The 17,461-nt window shown below is 50.8% G+C and overlaps 1 protein-coding gene across 2 annotated transcripts in view; it reads right to left on the bottom strand.

The window, feature by feature from the left end:
- Positions 1 to 514: 514 nt before the first annotated feature.
- The window catches only part of SEC14L1 (SEC14 like lipid binding 1), a 34,637-nt gene continuing 17,690 nt past the window's right edge, over positions 515 to 17,461 (bottom strand). For both annotated transcript variants that reach the window (XM_087826375.1, XM_087826374.1), the window contains 12 exons: positions 16,418 to 16,546; positions 15,372 to 15,606; positions 13,869 to 13,978; positions 13,062 to 13,251; positions 11,278 to 11,366; positions 10,127 to 10,197; positions 9,069 to 9,240; positions 8,619 to 8,753; positions 6,558 to 6,692; positions 4,290 to 4,541; positions 3,011 to 3,189; positions 515 to 2,713 (listed from right to left, as the gene is read on the bottom strand). In XM_087826375.1, coding sequence (XP_087682501.1) covers positions 2,608 to 2,713; positions 3,011 to 3,189; positions 4,290 to 4,541; positions 6,558 to 6,692; positions 8,619 to 8,753; positions 9,069 to 9,240; positions 10,127 to 10,197; positions 11,278 to 11,366; positions 13,062 to 13,251; positions 13,869 to 13,978; positions 15,372 to 15,606; positions 16,418 to 16,546 — 1,803 coding nt within the window. In that variant the 3' untranslated portion in view covers positions 515 to 2,607. The remainder of the gene's footprint in view (positions 2,714 to 3,010; positions 3,190 to 4,289; positions 4,542 to 6,557; positions 6,693 to 8,618; positions 8,754 to 9,068; positions 9,241 to 10,126; positions 10,198 to 11,277; positions 11,367 to 13,061; positions 13,252 to 13,868; positions 13,979 to 15,371; positions 15,607 to 16,417; positions 16,547 to 17,461) is intronic.

Below are 17,461 nucleotides of genomic sequence, written 5' to 3'. Positions count from 1 at the left end.
CATCACCTGCTCCCTGCCCCAAGTCCCGGCCGGTCTCCTCAGCCAGTCCCCCACCAAGGACAGATGCTGACTAGGAGAGCAGATGAGCTCACAGCTCCTGATGGGAGGCAGGCAGGGTGCCCTGTGCTCTGCCCCATGGCCACCCCACCCCTGCAGGCCCAGTGGGGGGCTGGGGAGAAGGGGCACTCAGCCCATCTGATCTGCTCTGAGGCCCCCTGATTAAAGGAGCCATTGTGTCACTGAAAAAATATCACAGCGGGCATCAAGCCATGATTCGTGTTGACTCTGATCGTGCATTTAAGAAAAACTAAGCAAGTCTCTGGCACCACGGGAAGAGGCCCCGGCTTCACTTCCTGCTGGGCAGTCTGAGCCGGTGAACCATCCACCCAGGCGACCTCACCTGAACTTCTAGAACACCAGCAAACACTCGGGCCCCAGGGTCTTGCCTTCCTTCAATCTCTAGTCTCTAAAGAACGACACTCTTCCACGGAGACTCCACAGTAAGAAAAAGACATTTTTTCTTTAAACAGTTCACATTTATTATTGATAACAATAAAAAAATCTTGTAAAGACTATCAGTATTGTATTACCAAGAGTGAGGTAATATGTTTACAAAACATTTACAGAATCTGATATGTAAATAATGCATTTAGGGAAAAGAGAGAATTAAGAAACTAGTAATAGAGGGAAACCAAAGGATCATTAGTGCTGGAAAAGGCAGGGGGACAGCAGCTTAGAAGGACATAGGGCATCGAGAGGGGACGGGACGTGGTGTCACCGAGGCACAGGCCCACGGCTCCACATAGGAGAGCAGGCGTCACTCGGGAGCAGCTGCAAGCACGTGCCAGGCCTGCGCTCTGGGCGCTTACAGATGCACTCAACCCTCCAGGGGTGAAACACTGCCTCTTCCCAATCAACTTAAAAAGAACAGATCTGCAGATAGGGGAGGAGGGAAATGGCTGTGATTCAAATAGGTCTACAAACATCCCTGGGCTGCTGTGGACTGGTGCCTGGAGCGTTTTCTTGGCAGCTGTCAGCAAAATCGCCATCTGAGACACAAAGAGAGAGAGAGAGAGAGAGAGAGAGAAAGAAGGGACCATCTTCAGGTCCTTATAACTTGGAAGCAAGAAGCCCCGACTGGAAGCAGCACTAACCCTACTCTGCATTCTGGGAAGAAGCCTTTAGGTGCCACTGACTACAGTCAGGAGCTTCCCCTTCAGAGGAAATGCACAGCTGTTCGGAGGGCCAGCGACCACGAGGAGCCCACGGCCCCGGCTGGCAGTGTGAGCAGGTGGGAGGGCTGCTCACTGCTTCTGCACCCTCCCGATGCCTCCACAAAGCTCTCTAGCCCCTCGGACGTCCAGAGCAGACTGAAACCCACGTAGCCCCGGAGGTGTGTGCCCCTCACACAATGGCATCATCTGTGGGCTCCAGCACCCAGCTTCAAGGGCACAGCATGTGCCGCACCCATCACCACACAGCATGTCTTTACTAACTGCTCTTCCCATAAAAAGCCAAAAACCGAGGGCAAATATAAGATAGGCTAGTCATCATGAGTGGGCCTAGAAAGAAAGCGTGAGACAAACCAAGCTCCTACCTGCTTTGCTTCTATGAAGAACCTGTTACATGGACAAGGTCCTATGCACCCAGCCCAGCAGGCCCCACACTGCCACACGTACTCCCACAAGTCCTTTGAGAGACGCAGGGCTCCTACACGCCACACAGTACCCTGAAGGGGCCCACCGTGAGGTTGCTGGTGAGCAAAAGCGCACATTGGACAGTTTCAAAATGGCAAATGCGACCGTCTTCCAAATGCCCTTCTAGAGACTAGCAGGACCACCTGGGCTTGAATGCTACGACGCTCTGAGGAGTGTGGGCAAGACAAGTCTGCAACGAGCTCAGAACTAATGTGCAAGCAGGAAGAGCCACACGCCAGGAGAGAAAGGATGCCCGGAGCTCACTCATGCACAGGGAAGTCCTGCTCGGAGAGTACCAATGAGATTAGAATGGAGAGAAGCAATCGTGTTTAACGATGGCGGTGTTTTCCTGATGTCACAGGAGCCCGGACCCACCAGCGCCCACTTGAGAACCATGGATCCATGTGGCCCAGGGGCCGGGCTGTGGTTCCCACAGGCTGCCTCTCAGTCCTTGAGAGTTAAGCAGCATCTGCTCTTAGGGAGCCAGCAGCTTCACGGTCACGGACCAGGCCGACTGGCAGCAGGGAGGTAAGGACCGCGGTGTGGGAACAAGATGCAGCTCCGCTCCAGCAGGAAGGTGGGTCACCTCTGAAGGACGGTGTAGGGTTCACGGACAGTGCGAAGGTAACTCGAGACTTTCTGCATCAACATCTGAGACAAAGTCAGCCTCTTAACTGGTATATAAACTACTTTCCTCATGACAGCCCTTGTGCTCTGGTTTGATTTTGTGCACGCTGTATACAAAATCTATGGCTATTGAGTTAGAGTTAAAACTACCTGCCGAGAGAGTTCAGGATCAATGGCTACATTTACCATCTCGAGAGCTATCTGCTACCTAGGGGCGAGAGGAGTCTGCACACTGTGGCCGCCGGTGGAGCTCGGGCTGTCCGAGGAGGATGGCGTCGCGGCACTACCTGGAAATCATGGAGCTGGAGTGGGACTGGCTGGAGGAGGTGGTGGCGGCGCTCAGCTGGGAGAACCCGCTGTGGCTGGACTCCAGGCTGGTCATAGAACCTCTGCAAACAGACAGCGAGGGGACAAGGCATGAGGAACCAGAGTCACCCAGCTTCCCTTGCTGTCTGCTAACTTCCCGCCAGTCCTGCTCTCTACACCCCCCCTTCAGCAACCTCCCTCCCTGGCAGCACTTACAAAGCAGGACAGCTGGGCAGGGTCCCCCAGGATGAGGTTCCCCAAAGCCTTGCTCACAGATGGCATCAGGAACTTCAATGATACATGGCACAGAGGCCACTTCCACCTGCCCCCGAGCCCTGCTGTCCTCACTGAGCTTACCCCTGCTGCACCAGGAGCAGTACCTGAAATCCTCGGACCCTATCACTTCGGTGTAGTACATCACTTTGCACTTGTGCGAGGAGACCTGCAGGGAGGCCAGCACGTCGTCCACGCGGGGCAGGTTGGTGGCAGCGCACGCCGGCATGCTGTGGAACTTCCACTGCAGGATGTAGAAGCCCGGCCACCGTGTCACATGGGAGCCCTGGAACGGGTCAAGCAGTGCCAGCTGAGGAGGTCTCCCTTCCAAGTGCCTGCCTACAGGGGGTCTTCTGACAGAGCCGAGGAAGCTGTCTCAGGTCTGCGCAGATTCAGCTGTGGTCACTGACCATCTGGATGAAGGACCTACTACTCTGGTTCATTACCAGGGTTGGTCCCAGCCAGGCCTCTGCTAGGGGCTGGGAAGGCCATGGGGAGCAACACCCTGAGTCTGTCAGCCCCAAGCACCTGCCTCGGCCTTATGAGGAGGAAGGCCAGGATGGATGACTTCAAGCGGGCCCCTTCACTCGGCCTTGAGGGGGTCAAGGTCATATGGACCAGGCAATGATCTCAGACACCTTCCAATGATCTTACTACTTACTGTATTCTGTGTTAAAAGGATATCCATCTAAAACCAAGTGTCAAGCTGTGAAAATTACCGCCTCCATTAATTGTGGAATTAAATATTTTGATGTAGATTAAAATGCCCATTAATTTAAAGCTGAGTAAGATATTCTCCCGTACTCTTCTCCTAGACCACGAAGACACTGATATGAAAGGCTTATCCCCAAAAACTGTAAAGGGGGCAAAATCACACATCTGTTATGAAAGCCCAAAGCACCAAGAACTACCGATCTGGACACAATTCTCACAATAACTGGATAAAATTTCCTGATGAACTGGCAGAGCATTTTAAATAAACTAGAATGCCCAGTAAGGACAGTTTTAGTCACTTCCCTTCAGGGTGGTCTTCCTTGGAAGGAAACCAATGGCACGCGGTCAAAGGCACGTCGGGGGAAGCCTCTGAACCCCGCTGTGGAGCACATTCACTTTTTCCTTCCTCCCAAGAGCGTCTGTGAATATTCTTCTAAAGGAAACTCACACTCCTTAGACATTAAGCCACAGACCCTGCCCCAAACCACTGCTCAGGCCTGGGCCCTTTGTCTGCTAAGACTCACTTGGATCCCTGAGTCATTCTGATTGGAACTAGAACCAGACACACCTATCTGGTCCTGCAGACAGTACCGGCCATGCAGGGCAGGAATGAGGTGACAGACTCCCTTCTCGAGACCAAACCACCGAGCTTAGAGTCAACGACAATTTTACCTGCACACTCTCTCCTTCCTTGCAGATCAGAGGCGACTCCACCATGCTGTAGTCCCGGCCCAGCTGCCAAACTCTATCTATCAGCTGCACGTTGTTTCCTCCCGGGGAAGTAATGCTGTGTGCCCCCAATGAATCCTTTTTGGGAGGCTGTGGCGACCTCTTCGAGTGATAGATGTTAAAGACAATGTCCCCTTTGCACACGTCAAAATCCCACGTAATCACCGAAGAGGCATCCACAATCTGGACGAGAATCTGGAGGAAGGAGAGATGGCGTCAACAACCAATGTAATGAGGGCCCCATGCCACCCCTGTGCTGCCGCTCGGCCCAGGAGCTGCGTCCTATCAGCGGGTCTCACAGATTCACAATCGACCATCTGGGTTCCCACTCACCCCTTTCGTTCCTTCAACCCCTGGTTCCTGCTACGTGCCATGGGCCCTGTCTGTGGACTTGGTCAGCTAGACCTATAGCCCAAGATTTCCCATTACACCATCCTCAGACAGTGCTCTAAAATACTGGGTCCTGGATGTAAAACATGTCTCAACAATACAAGATGGACCTAAGTGAAAATGGTACACAAGTGGGTGGGTGGATTGCACTGGGCTGACAAGCTCAGGGAAGGCTCAGAGCAGGTGGAAGTTAAACAAAGAGCACATGGAGGAGGGAGGAAGGTCCCGCCAGGCAGGCTCCTCTGCTCACAGTGGGACAGTGGCAGCTGGGTGGGAGGAGGGGAGCTATGTGGCATGGGGGTGGGAGAAGAGCCGGGGGCTGAGTGACAGTCTAAAATCTGAACTGTATACGGCACCCATATAAAGCTTCTCAGCAGGGAATGATCAAGTTATAGTTTCAAAAGATTACTGAAAGAGGGACGTGAAAATTAACACCAGCTGTGGAAAGTTATGTATTCACTAAAAAATTCCAGCAGAAGCCGGGGCCTGTGCTCCCCTCCCCGAGCGCCTGGGGGCCCACGCTCCGCCTGGTCTCCAGCACTCTGCTTTGTCCAGCAGGCTTCTTCTACCGCACCACAGCCCCCCTTGCTGCAGAAACCACTGTGGAAGGTCTTGAAGAACAGGCCCAGAAAGCACAAGGGTCTAACAGCTAAGAACAGCAGAGCCCTAATGGCTTGGCCCTCTTTCTCCTCTGCAAAGTGCTCCTAGGACGAAGCTCTCCTGAGACGTTAACCCCTCAGCTGGCAGGCACCTCTTTCCTGCCTTCACAGTGGGGACATTTATTCAGCCTTTATTTTATATGTATCACTGTCCTTGATCTGTGATTTACCTAACACCCAAAGCAGAAATGAAGTTTTCACTGTTCTGATATAAAAAACCAGGCTACCCATTTTCACAGATACCCTGTGACTCAAGGGAAACATTATGCACTAAGTTCTCTACCCTGCACAAAGCGACTGCAACCTCAGGAAGGACAAACAAGAGCTCGGCCTCCTTGAGCTGCCTCTAAACAAGAAATACACTAATCCTCAAGACAGGTCGAAAATCAGAGATCCCGACAATCTGCCTGAGGCACAGCACATTTCTATCCCCACCTGTTCAAACCACGGCTACGGTATCCACCTGCCCACAAGTAATGGGCAGACCGTACCAGGAGACCCAGCAGCAAGGACGAACAGCGGTGGCCAAGCAGGACAGCTGCTGCGGCTGAAGGCAGCAAGGGCTCAGCTCCTGGCCACCGCCACAGCCCAAGCCAGCAGCCCGCTCTCTGAACACGCAGAATGCCGCTGTCCTCTCCACAGCGGAGCCACCACCCCTGCGCTGGGGTCAGGAAAGGGCAAGTCGGCTGTGAGTCCCTCACCTCAGACCACCCATGACGACACAGGACACACAGTGCATGTAAAAACACAGGAGCACCCTTGCTCCTGCACCACAATGTGACAGCAAAAGGGCAAATTTCTCCTCACTCTATTAGACTAACAAAAATGGGGAAATTCCTTTGAAAATATAAACAGCCAAAGCCCAGTCAACAAGAAAAAAAATGAAACTAGTCTTGTGTAATTATTTAAAAAAACTAAACCTAAGCATCAGCTTGCTACGCACACCTCCACGTCCAGGCCTGTGAACTGAAGGCGAGACCGCACCTCCTGCCCAGGCACTGACTGGGCGCAGCTCCCCCAATCCCAAGATGCCTGCTCAATGAAAGTCTAAAGAAAAGCCCAGTGCACACATTTGGTTCTACACTAACTCCTGCTGGGAAGACCCGTGATGATCTTCGTGGGGAGAGGAGAGCCCGCACCCGTGCTTGTCCCAAGGGCGCACCTCATGTGGGGCTCCTTTGAAAACGCTGGCGGACTGGTAGATGGTCTCGGTCCAAAGCTTGAGGTCCTCGTTTTCTAGCTCCTCTGCTGTCCGGTACAGGGACTTGGGCACCAGTCCACCCTCTGGCACTTCACACTACAAATGGAAACAGGGAGATGAAAGCTATGCAAACACAGTCCCTGAGAATCCAACGCTATGCCAACACCCGCCCGGCAGGCCGCCTCCCCAAAGCTGCTGAGGAAACGGAAACACTGGCGATGTCATCAGACACGGCAGCACTGACAGCGTGACTCGTAAGGCCCACTCAAATACACGCGCTCGCTTTACAGACATGGGAACGAGCTGAAGCTGGTTTACCGCAGAATTCACACTAGTGTATGAGGTACTGGGCTCAATTACTAAAGCTGGTTTACATAAGAATTACAAGCATTTACACTGCACTGTAAAGGGAAAACATTAACGTTAGAAAAGGGTTTTACTCTCAGCAACTACAGGCATTATTTTTACTACCTGGAATTACGTAATCAATTGCGAAAGCTTCATGTCTACCTCAAGTCAAGTGATCGGCCGCAACATCAGCCAAACAACGGTAAAGGGGAGCTTCTCCTGAACTGGCCTGAAACAGGCTATACGGAATCAGCCGCTGTGCATTTCACAAATTTCCTGACTGACCGTGAGACCACAGCTTGTAACATCCAGGTGCTTCCTGTGTTATCAGCCCTGCGAGGCGACCACACAGAAAGCAGACATGACGGACACCTGTCACAGTGGTGACGTCATGTCAGAAGACTGCACACGGACGTGTGAGCCGCCTCTTCCACCCCAGCCTGGACAGCAGTTCAGAGGGCGGAGAGGAAGCCTCGAAGGCCAGAGTGGGGCAACCTCCATCAGTTACAAGGACCCTCCCATCGTGAACACATCTCAGGGGTCAGAGTGACCAACTCGGCACCTCCGGCCATGAGTCATGTCTTTTGCTCCAGCGTGATTCTTCCCATCATTACGAATGACCGCCTGGATGGTTCTCTTATGCAGCACAAACTGTTTGGGCTTCTACAAATCTGACCTCAGGGTAAGGTCATGGGCACTTGGGAAGTTAGGGGTGTATAATTTACTTGCTCCTTTGCACAGCACTGTGATACACCTGCAATTCCTTACAGCACAACTGATGAACCTGGAGCTGAATCTAAATGCTATTTAAATTCCTCTAACCATCCCAAGAGACTTTCCTAAAAACCCAATTCGTTAACTAAATACACAAGTCAAATCCATGTGTACACATTTTAAGAAGGTAACTACTTACTATGAAGACTGAGAGAGAGACTTTCTCTAATAAGAACCCAACTTACAAAGCCACGACTCCCCGTGGGCTCCAGCAGGCGCTCCGACAGGTCGCCGGGCCTCTGCAGGCATGGGCTCCTTCCACCCTCCCATCAGGCAGGCGAGCGCCCAAGGCTGTAAGGTCCTCGGGGACTACACTTCTCTGATTCCCTCATCACAGTGCAGGGTACAGAAGTGGAGGCATTTCCCCTATAATCTAGCAAGTCAATGTGCTAAAAATTCCAAGTTCATAGAAGAGAATGGCGTCCCTAACATATCACCTTTACAATGTTACCTGACTTACTGTCAATGGTGAAATGTTTTTGAGAATCACTTTGATGTTTTAATGGTGTTTTTAAAACATGCACAGCTCTTCCAAAACAGCTAGAGCATCTGATTCGGGGGACAAGCACTGTATGATCTCACTTACATGTGGAATCTAACAAACAAAGTAAACTAACAGATATCTGACTCTCACAAAGCTGAGTGGATAAAGCAAGCTGCAATTAGATTAGACTAAAACAAGTTCTCATCAGCATTTAACAGTGAGGAAATGGCATGTTATAAAAAATTACCTTTTGATTAAATTACCTCTCTAGCCATGGAGGACTAGAGAGAGGGCAGCCAAAAACAATAGAAATAAAAACAAAAACTCTAACCCCGAAGTTCTGAAACTCACTCGTGCAAACCAACATCCTCTCCTCCCTGGTGAGCAGCCAACGTGCAGGATCCCTGGGTACATACCATGCACTCCCCGCCCAGGAAGTCGGGAATGACCTCCTTGTCTATGTAGTCCAGCAGGCCCCCTGGGCCCTGGTAGTCGTTCCCAGCATAGATAAGGAACTTCCTCCTGGTGTTGTCATCAATGAATGGACTGACCTGCAAGTAAGAGAGATGCCCACAGTCATCTTTGCTTGGCTGCCTGATTTTCAGAGATTAAATTGCAACGTGGTATTATGAGTGGGGGAAAGGGAGTGTGTTTGACATGCTTTTTTTGTAAATTCCATTTGCATGACATTAAGACACTCAGGAATTCTTTCTTCCCTTAAACAATCTAAGAAATGTTATGTCTTCCCATGCTAATTTTGTTGTTTCCTAACTAGCTAGGACTTACAGCCACAGGCACAAGGATATGAATACAATTGTGTGTGCCTCACAGATGCTAACAGCTGCTGGAAAGAGCATCCAACCCACCAGTGTCCAGAGGACGGGAAACACCCGGGGAGCGCGCAGTATCAGCAGGCGGCCCAGCGTCTCGGGGTAGTTGGCCTCCACCACCTCGATGATGCGCAGCAGGGCCTTGACACCAGGTCTCCACAGGTGGCGCATGTTCAGTCCCTCCAGGTCCACCAGGCAGGTCCAAGAACTGCAGGTGCACAGACATGTTACTGCACAGATGGCACACTTAGCAAACTAGGTCCCATAGCTATTTTTTTTTATATATATTATAAAAGTCATTTATATCCCTTTCTGGAAAATATTCATTTTTAATATCACAGTGTTATGAACCAGACTTACGTCTGCTTGCACAGGCATGTAGGATCAGGGTGGCGGGAACCCCTGCACTCCCAGAATGAACAGAGCTAATGGACAATGAACAAAGCCTTCAGTCTAACACGCTCAGTGGTCCAGCAGGTAAGGCGTGCGCTGTGCTCACAGGCCAAGCCGCTTCCACTGACCCCAGGGTGGTAGCACTCAGACTTGAAGCCAGACTGAACCACAATAAGCTCTCCAACAAGTGTTCACTGAGTCAAGCGCTGTCTAGGGAGCTGAGGCTACTGCACGAACAAACCCTCAAAACCCTGCCCTCAGGGACTCCGCTCCAGTGACCCACCGCACGCACCTTCCAGGTCAACCTGACTCACTGCGCGTTTTCAAAACAGTTCCCCATAATCAGAAGTATGATTTAGGAACACAATTTTTTCCCCACCCTCCCCACCAATAAAATAAAACAGACACACCAAAATCTGCAACCCTGGGCTCCCAAGGGCCAAGCAGACCAGATAAGCCAACCCACTTGGCCTGAGGGATGGCAACGCCGAGGGTCCAGAAGTAGCAAAACCTACCAGCATCCCTCATAACTACCACTTACATGCTTATCTGCCTTCTACCCTTTAGAACACTATGAAAAACAGTCAAATATTTAGACTTGGTTCTAAAAATCAGACCAGATTTGGGTTCTCAGAATCAACTAGAAATATTTAGGTTATAGTCTCAATAAGCTGGAAGAAAGAGCAAAATTGCATGTCTACCTGATGGGCCGGCCGAAGACTTTCGTGTTTTCTTCACACCGCCTTAGCCCTTCCTCATTGATGGAGAGGACCTACGTGCAAGAGGCCACAGAAACCCTGTGTTAGTCCAGATGGTGACGCTGCAGCCGTAACACAGCACACACTGTAGGGTGAGCAGGCAAACCAAAGCCATCTGCTTAGATTTCCTGACATACACAAAACATAACTCCAACAGAGAACATCTCGCTCTGAAGAGAGTACTTCCTCTGTGGCAAAAGGGATGTTGAGTGGGGTCACAGGAGGCGGTGGTGCTGGGGGAGGGGAGAGGGGGCATGGCCTGCTGCCATGTCTTCCGAAAGAGTACCTCTGGATCAGCCGAAGGTAAGTGTCTGCTGAGCAGGGGACACTGTGACACCACATGTACCCACCCAGAGAAAGGGCGGCGTCAGAATGATCTGAAGCATGGCTGGAGGGAGCACTGTTTGAAGACAAACCTCCCCTTACGCGCTCTGCCCACACTTTTGTATTTCGTTCTGTGCACGTGTATGTACATGCTTGCACGCACGCATAACCACACACAGTGACAGGGGCTCATGGAGTCCACAGCAAAATGCCAACAGTGGATATTGTAGGATGACTGGATTATAGCTGTGCCTTTTAAAGTTTTGTTTTTTAATTTAAGGAATGCATTCTCCTCACAACTGCCCACCGTGGAGGAGGCAGCAGACAGGGTAAGCCTCAAGTAGGGACGGGGAAAGAGAGATTTATCTCGTCCAGATCAAAGATGCTGGGAGCCTGGAGCAAGGAAGTGCCGGCGGAAAGAATACCATGAAGAGGTCTGCTGTCAGAAACAGCTGAAAAGGAGAGTTAGGGTGGCAGGGGAGGGACCAAGTCCATGTGGGCGTGAAGGTCAAAGATGACTCGGAATCAACTCCCAGGTGGTCATCCTGAGTGGCTATAGTGATTTTGGTTGATGCTTCCCCGTGAAAAACATTTTTATAACTTCTGTGCACACTTTTGAGGTTTTTCACATATACTAATAGATTCTCCTTTCTGATTACAAAAGCAACGCATGCTTGTTATACTGGACAATTATAACATCCCAACCCCGCTGGCAGAGAAAGGACATGTGAGGCCTAAACGCCCCTGGCGCCTGGGCCACGAGCACTTACGTATCTCAGCAGGGCCTCCTCCCCGAGGGCTCTCACCAGGCCTTTGGTGTCCATCTGCCCCAGCCTGAGCACATAGAGGGGCCGCCCGTCTGCAGGAGAGATGAAGGAAGCTATTATCACCAGCACCAGTGCTGCCATGAGGCCGACAGGAAAACATGTCTTATACCCCAGACGAGCTTCAAGCCCTTTCCTACTGAGAAGCAGCAGCTGGCTTGCGTGTGTGTGCAGGAGGCCCCCCCAAATTCTTCCCCAAAAAACTGTAAAAGGGAAAAACAAAAGCCAACAACAGAGCAGCTTAGGGTGGTGGGGACACCTCTGCACAGATGAGGGGCCAGGGAGCCCCACCTCTGTCTGCTCTAACCACCCGCACCGCCTGCCGCGCTGGGCTCGCTCCTCACTTGCACACCGGGCCGAGCAGAGCTCCGCCTTCCAGCGGCGGGTGTCAGAGCACCCACAGCAGCTTTCCTGTGAACAGTGTATTGTTCCTCGCCTCACAGGCTACCAAAAATGTCATGTCAGGATTTGCAAAAAGCCAGCTTCCCTTAATTCTCACCCCCAGAACCAAGACAAATGAGGACTTTGAAGAAACCTTAAACCCACAGCAACCGGCACATGCTGACTCTGCTTCTTTATAGCCGGGACCTAACGGGTGGAGCCTGGGAGGACCTAACTCATCGTGAGCCAGCTGCAGAGGGAAACCACCTTGATGGCCAGTGTGTCCCAGAGTGAGTGGTTCCTAGACCCTGCCTCTCGGTGCCGGAGGAGAGCAGCGGAAAGGACACGCATGGATGCCGCTGTTGAAAGGACACTAAGACGCCAGAGGGTCAGTGCTGCCATCCTGACACGGGCCCACCTGCTCCTTGTATCTACTACCTGGTGAACTCCGCCTCCTAGGCCCTAGGAGAAGGTGGGTCTAGAGCTGTCCTACTTAAGCAGAAAGGGCTTTTCTGTGCTCCCAAACCTTGTTGAAAATAAGATTTACAGAAAGTCTCTCCCAACACTGGTAAGATACATTTGTTACTGTCTTACTACCAAACTTTTTAATCATCTGAGGATCACAAAGTGGAATATATGCTTCTAGTAAAAATTAATAAACAATTAATCTGGAGAGGTACGAAAGATAAAAGCCACGAAAAGGGGCACATCAGAGCTGCTCGGTTGTGAAGGGACCGGTCTGGAGGTGGGAGGGATTCCTGTGGTCTCTCCAGGTTTGGGATTCCCTCTGCCCACTGTCACTCTGAGTCAGGAAACAGGGAGCGTGCCTGGGACAATGCAGGCTGTCCCACACAGCGTGACATATAAAGCAATAGAATGAACCGCCCACACGCCATCCTTGGCTTCAGCTGTCACTGTCTGTGGCTTATGTCTGTGCTCATCCCACAGACAGAGCTGCTGTTCTCCCTGTTCTGGTGCAGAAACTCCGGCTCCATTTTCACAGCTACGTGTAGAAAGAAGTCTCTGAAAAGCTCTTCTCCTAGCACTGCGCTCCTGAAAAAACTGCCTTCAGCATTTTGGTTTTTTAAGTATTTCCAAAAAGTCCACGTAATCAAAAAAGGAGCTGAAGGAATTTTCCTGAGGGCAACATGAGCCATGAGGAAGCAGCAAGGGCCTCAGCCCTTCCTCACCCTGGGTGGGGGAGGGGGTATTTCCCAGTGGGTTAGGAGTGCAGTGCTGGCAGTGATGAACTGGACATCACTTGTTTAGGCTGCGAGAGGGAGGGACAGTGCCCACAGTTCTGTGAAAGGGGGTCTCCGGGCATATCCTGAGTGCAGAGCTCACACTACCTTTGTCGTGATGGTGCCAGCCTCCCGCATAGTAGTCCTGTAGGACCTGGGGAGGGTTCCAGGTATCGAGGATGTAGTCCACCTGGTGCTGCTTGCGCCAGGTCAACGACTGACACATGATCTCCCTGGCTTTGTCGATGTTGAAGTCCCGGGCTCGCAAGAACCGGAGAATGTGCTCATCTTTGGGGATCTATTGGGAGACAGAGACGTTCCTAAGCAATGTTAAAAGTTGCTAACGGAAAAACAAGTTACCAAGGGACTAAGACTTTCCTCCTCTCACTTCTTATCAAGAGTGGGCTGCTTTATGGCACTGTTTAAAATCAGCCCTCCTAAACTTCAGAAAACCAGCATTGCGAGTCCAAATATCTCTACAGTATTCCATTTAGTTTAGTAATGCCGGGAATGAACGAGACACACAAATATGCCTCTGCTCGCTGCTAGTCCCCATTAGTCTGAGGCTTATTATAAAAACCTGATTCCTTATGAGGCTAAAATTCTACTAAAAACCTCAAAATCAAAGCTCAAACAGTTCTAATTTCTCAACAATCTGTGAACTCCTTCAAACCTTCTAGACATGTAACTGTTGTCAAGTGAGATCATTCTCTGTAAAACTCCAGAAAAACACAGCTAACTATACACAGAACAGCACCTGCCACGAGGGACTTGGTGCCACACAGATACAGATGCAGCAACTTTTAGATCCGGGCAGTCCCAGCTATGGCAATCAGGGCCAGGGACTCTGAGGAAATGTGGACGGGACCAGGCCCTCGGCTCCCACAGCAGCATGCTCGTGGGGCTGACTCTCACTTTGCCCTTGTGTGTTTCCTGGAGCCACTGGCGAAGCCGGATCAGGCAGCTCTCCTGCAGTGGGGTCAGGTCACCCAGGTATCTCTTGATGTAGTCTGCGTCCAGTTTGTCTGGAATAGAAGTCACACGATATCATTTACAAAAGCACACAGGACCCGCAAGTACTCCAGAGCCCTGCTCAGTGAAGCTGACATGGTCCAATCTCAGAACTCAGTGACTCTACAGGGACCACAGATAGAAACCGGCCACCACAGGACACCTCAAAGACAGCCTTTAGCATAAAACCACTGACCACGCCACAGGTAAACGTGCTGGATCTATTCTATTCCCTAACTGCCAGCAGGTCCCCTCTATGTGCAAAATCTCAATACTGTTCATGACACAACAGCCATAACAGTTATTTAATGACTTTCAATTCAAAGTTATGTAAAGAACTTGTGTGATATAAAACTATGAAATGAAACAAATGGACCTAAACCTGTTCTGAATATAGCTGTGTTCAAGAATACAAGAAATCTTTTCCACGATAAAGTAACATAAACTGCAAAAATTAGGTAGGAAATTAAGTAGAGCAAAGAAAACTGACAAGGTACAAAAACAGAGCGTATCCTCAAACCAATGAAACACCGGCCACCTGCCTCCTGTTGAAAGCAGCGAATGGCACAGGTCAGCTCTGAAGGAGGAACATGGGGAAAGAAACACCAAAGGTTTAACACAGCTCCTGTGGGAAAGTTTTCTTGTTTTATTTTACAATGGGCATCACTCTGAGAACTGAAAAAGGGGGGGGGGGGGGGGGGGGGGTGTGTGTGTGTGTGTGTGTGTGTGTGTGTGTGTGTGTGTGTGTGTGTGTGTGTGTGTGTGTGTGTGTGTGTGTGTGTGTGTGTGTGTAACACACACGAAAGGCAGTGCAGTGCAGCAGCTGGAAGCAGACTCTGGAGCCAGCCCTGCGTGTGTGTGTGTGTGTGTGTGTGCGTGCGTGCGTGTGTGTGTAACACACACGAAAGGCAGTGCAGTGCAGCAGCTGGAAGCAGACTCTGGAGCCAGCCCTGCCCTGAACAACTGTGTGACTCTACGCAAGTGACTCAGGTTCTCTGTGCCTCAGTGAAGCATTTCCTACCCCACAGGAACCATGATTAGATGAGTGTTCACAGAGGCCTAGAACAGTGCCTGACACAGTGAGCATGAAAGAGGTGATGACAGTGTGTTAAAAACATTAGTTGCTACCCTACATTCAAGAAAGATGCCTTCAACTGAAATAAATGGAAAACACTTCCTGGTGTCATAACTTCACATAAGCCTTCCTGCCCAATAAAAAAAATTCTAGGTCTCTTCATTCTGAGAAAACATCAAATGAGCGTGTTACATAAGCTAGAGGCAGAGGCCAGCACTGAGCTCCTGTTTCTTACGTAAGATCTAATGTCCTAAGGGACCCAGAGCGGGCAGAGTAACCAGGGAGGAAGCGACTGCAGGCACTGGCTGGTCCTGCTCTCAGAATGAACCCACCGTCGGGGGTTCCCGCGGTGGCAGGCTCAGAGGCCCCGCTCGGGGTGCTGAGAGCCTCGCTGCTCAGCCCTTCCTTCTGCGCAGCTTCTGGGACCACAACAGCCAGCGACGCTCGTTTCCTGCACGAGGCGGCCATCTCTGCTGAGGGCGCGAGGGCGGGAGGGGTCCAGCGAGGCACAGATGTGATGCCCTCATCTTCTAGCTGACGGAGGTAGTACTCAATTATCTCCTTTCCCTTTAGACAAACCAATTTGAAGGTGAGTATATATGCAACATTCCAGTTTCTCATCCCTCACAGGTTTTTGTAACACTAATAAAACCTGAACTGTGGAATAAATAGGGGAAAGTCAAATGCTTGTGTGTTTTTGTTTTTTTATTTCACTTCCTCCTCTCCAAAGGTCTAGGAAATACTACCTGGAGAGAGAATCTTGATGACTGACTAAAAGCACTGCTTTACCACACTTGCACTCGATATGTGCTGGGTCTCAATCCAAACTCTTTCCAAAGCCCCCAAAATAAAACAAGCCTTCAAAAAGCACTCATAATCCCAAGCAGAGACGTTTCAAACCCAAAATCCCACAACAACCACAGCAGCAGCAGCAGCAGCAGGAGGAAAGCTCTCCCACGGCAGATGGGCAGCCGAGCCGAGGCTGGGCCCGAGTGGGTTGCCTGTATGCGCCTCCTCCCAAAGCAGCGCCTTCAGCAGCAGGTCCTGAGCAGGCACCTCGGGCTGCTGCTGTAAGCGAGTGGCTCCTGCCTCACCCCAACTGTCACCTTCCCGGCAAGTCCAAGCCAAGAACCCATGGCCCTGGCCTGTGGCTACACGCTCCTCCTCACCTCATTGGCAACCAGCATTCTCTGAACCCGAACCTAAGCCTTCTGCTCCCTGGGATCTAAGGCACGGGAGAAGGTCAGAGCAGTTCCCCTCGTAGAAATGGCTGGGATCCCTGCCTACCCCATCCCCAGCCTCCCAGAAAGACCACCAGCTGCAACTGTCCCAGGGACACCTGACCATCCTTTCCCATAAAATCCTAAGATAGACTCACTTTCTTAATGTTGCTGGTATATTGTTTCATTGCAATTTTCTCCACTGTACTTTCAAAACCAAAGAACGATTTAATATCTAAACTTGCAGACTGTTCAAAACAAGTCCAATCTTCATTTTCGGGGTGAACCTGCAGATAAATGAGAAAACAGTCCATTAACTCACTGACAACCAAGAATATGATCTGCTCCGTCCACTGGTCACAAGACACATACTTTACTGATAATATGATCACCAAATGGAAACACTACAAAGAGGTTCAAAGTCAGGAAAAGAGCAAAATAAGATTTCTAAAATATTCTATGAATTACTTTACAATGAAAGCGTCACTGTCATTCTTGGTTCACTCATTTATTCACCGTATTTACTGAGCAGCGTTCTCTGTGGTAAACAAGACAAAGATCCCTGGCTTCTGAAGCTGACAGTCTCACAGAAGAAGAAAGACAATTGGCCACAACGTAACAGGCAAGAAACTATCACTGCTGGAGAATAAGTGTTATGGGGAAAGAAAAGATGGAACAGGGTTGAAACTGGCGGGGTGCAGGCTGCAGAGTTACACGGGGTGTTCGGGGCTCTTCGTCAAGGGGAGATCTGAGCAAGGATGAAGGAGGTGGGGGCGGGAGCCAAGCAGAGGACTGGGGCAGAAGCTCCTGGCAGAGGGAGCACCTGGGGCGAAGGTCCCCAGGGAGCACGCCTATGTGACCAGGACAGCCAGAGGTGCGGGCTTGTACACAAGGCAGGCCGGCTGGCAGAGGTATGACCTCTGAGTGCAATGCGGAGCCACTGCTGGCTCTGAGACAGAGACATGATCTGACACAGTCGGGGGATCGCTCAGGACTCAGTGTGGATATTCTGCAGGAGGGTTAGGGAGAAGCAGAGACCTGGGAAGTTATTCTAACAATCTGGTAGGAGAAGTTCTGGAAACGCTGGTAAGAGTGCAGCTGTAGGCAGATTAATGCTCTCGGCACCCTGCTCAGAGGTCACGGTTTCGTGGGTCCTTCAATACGTCTCTAAAGTGTGGGCAGGGGCCAGCAACGCAGCAGCA

The sequence above is a fragment of the Miniopterus natalensis genome, chromosome 17 (assembly GCF_054644295.1).
Source record: "Miniopterus natalensis isolate mMinNat1 chromosome 17, mMinNat1.hap1, whole genome shotgun sequence".
Classification (NCBI taxonomy): Eukaryota; Metazoa; Chordata; class Mammalia; order Chiroptera; family Miniopteridae; genus Miniopterus; species Miniopterus natalensis.
The sequence above is the reverse complement of the archived record's forward strand: the minus strand, read 5'-3'. Positions and strand labels throughout refer to the sequence as shown.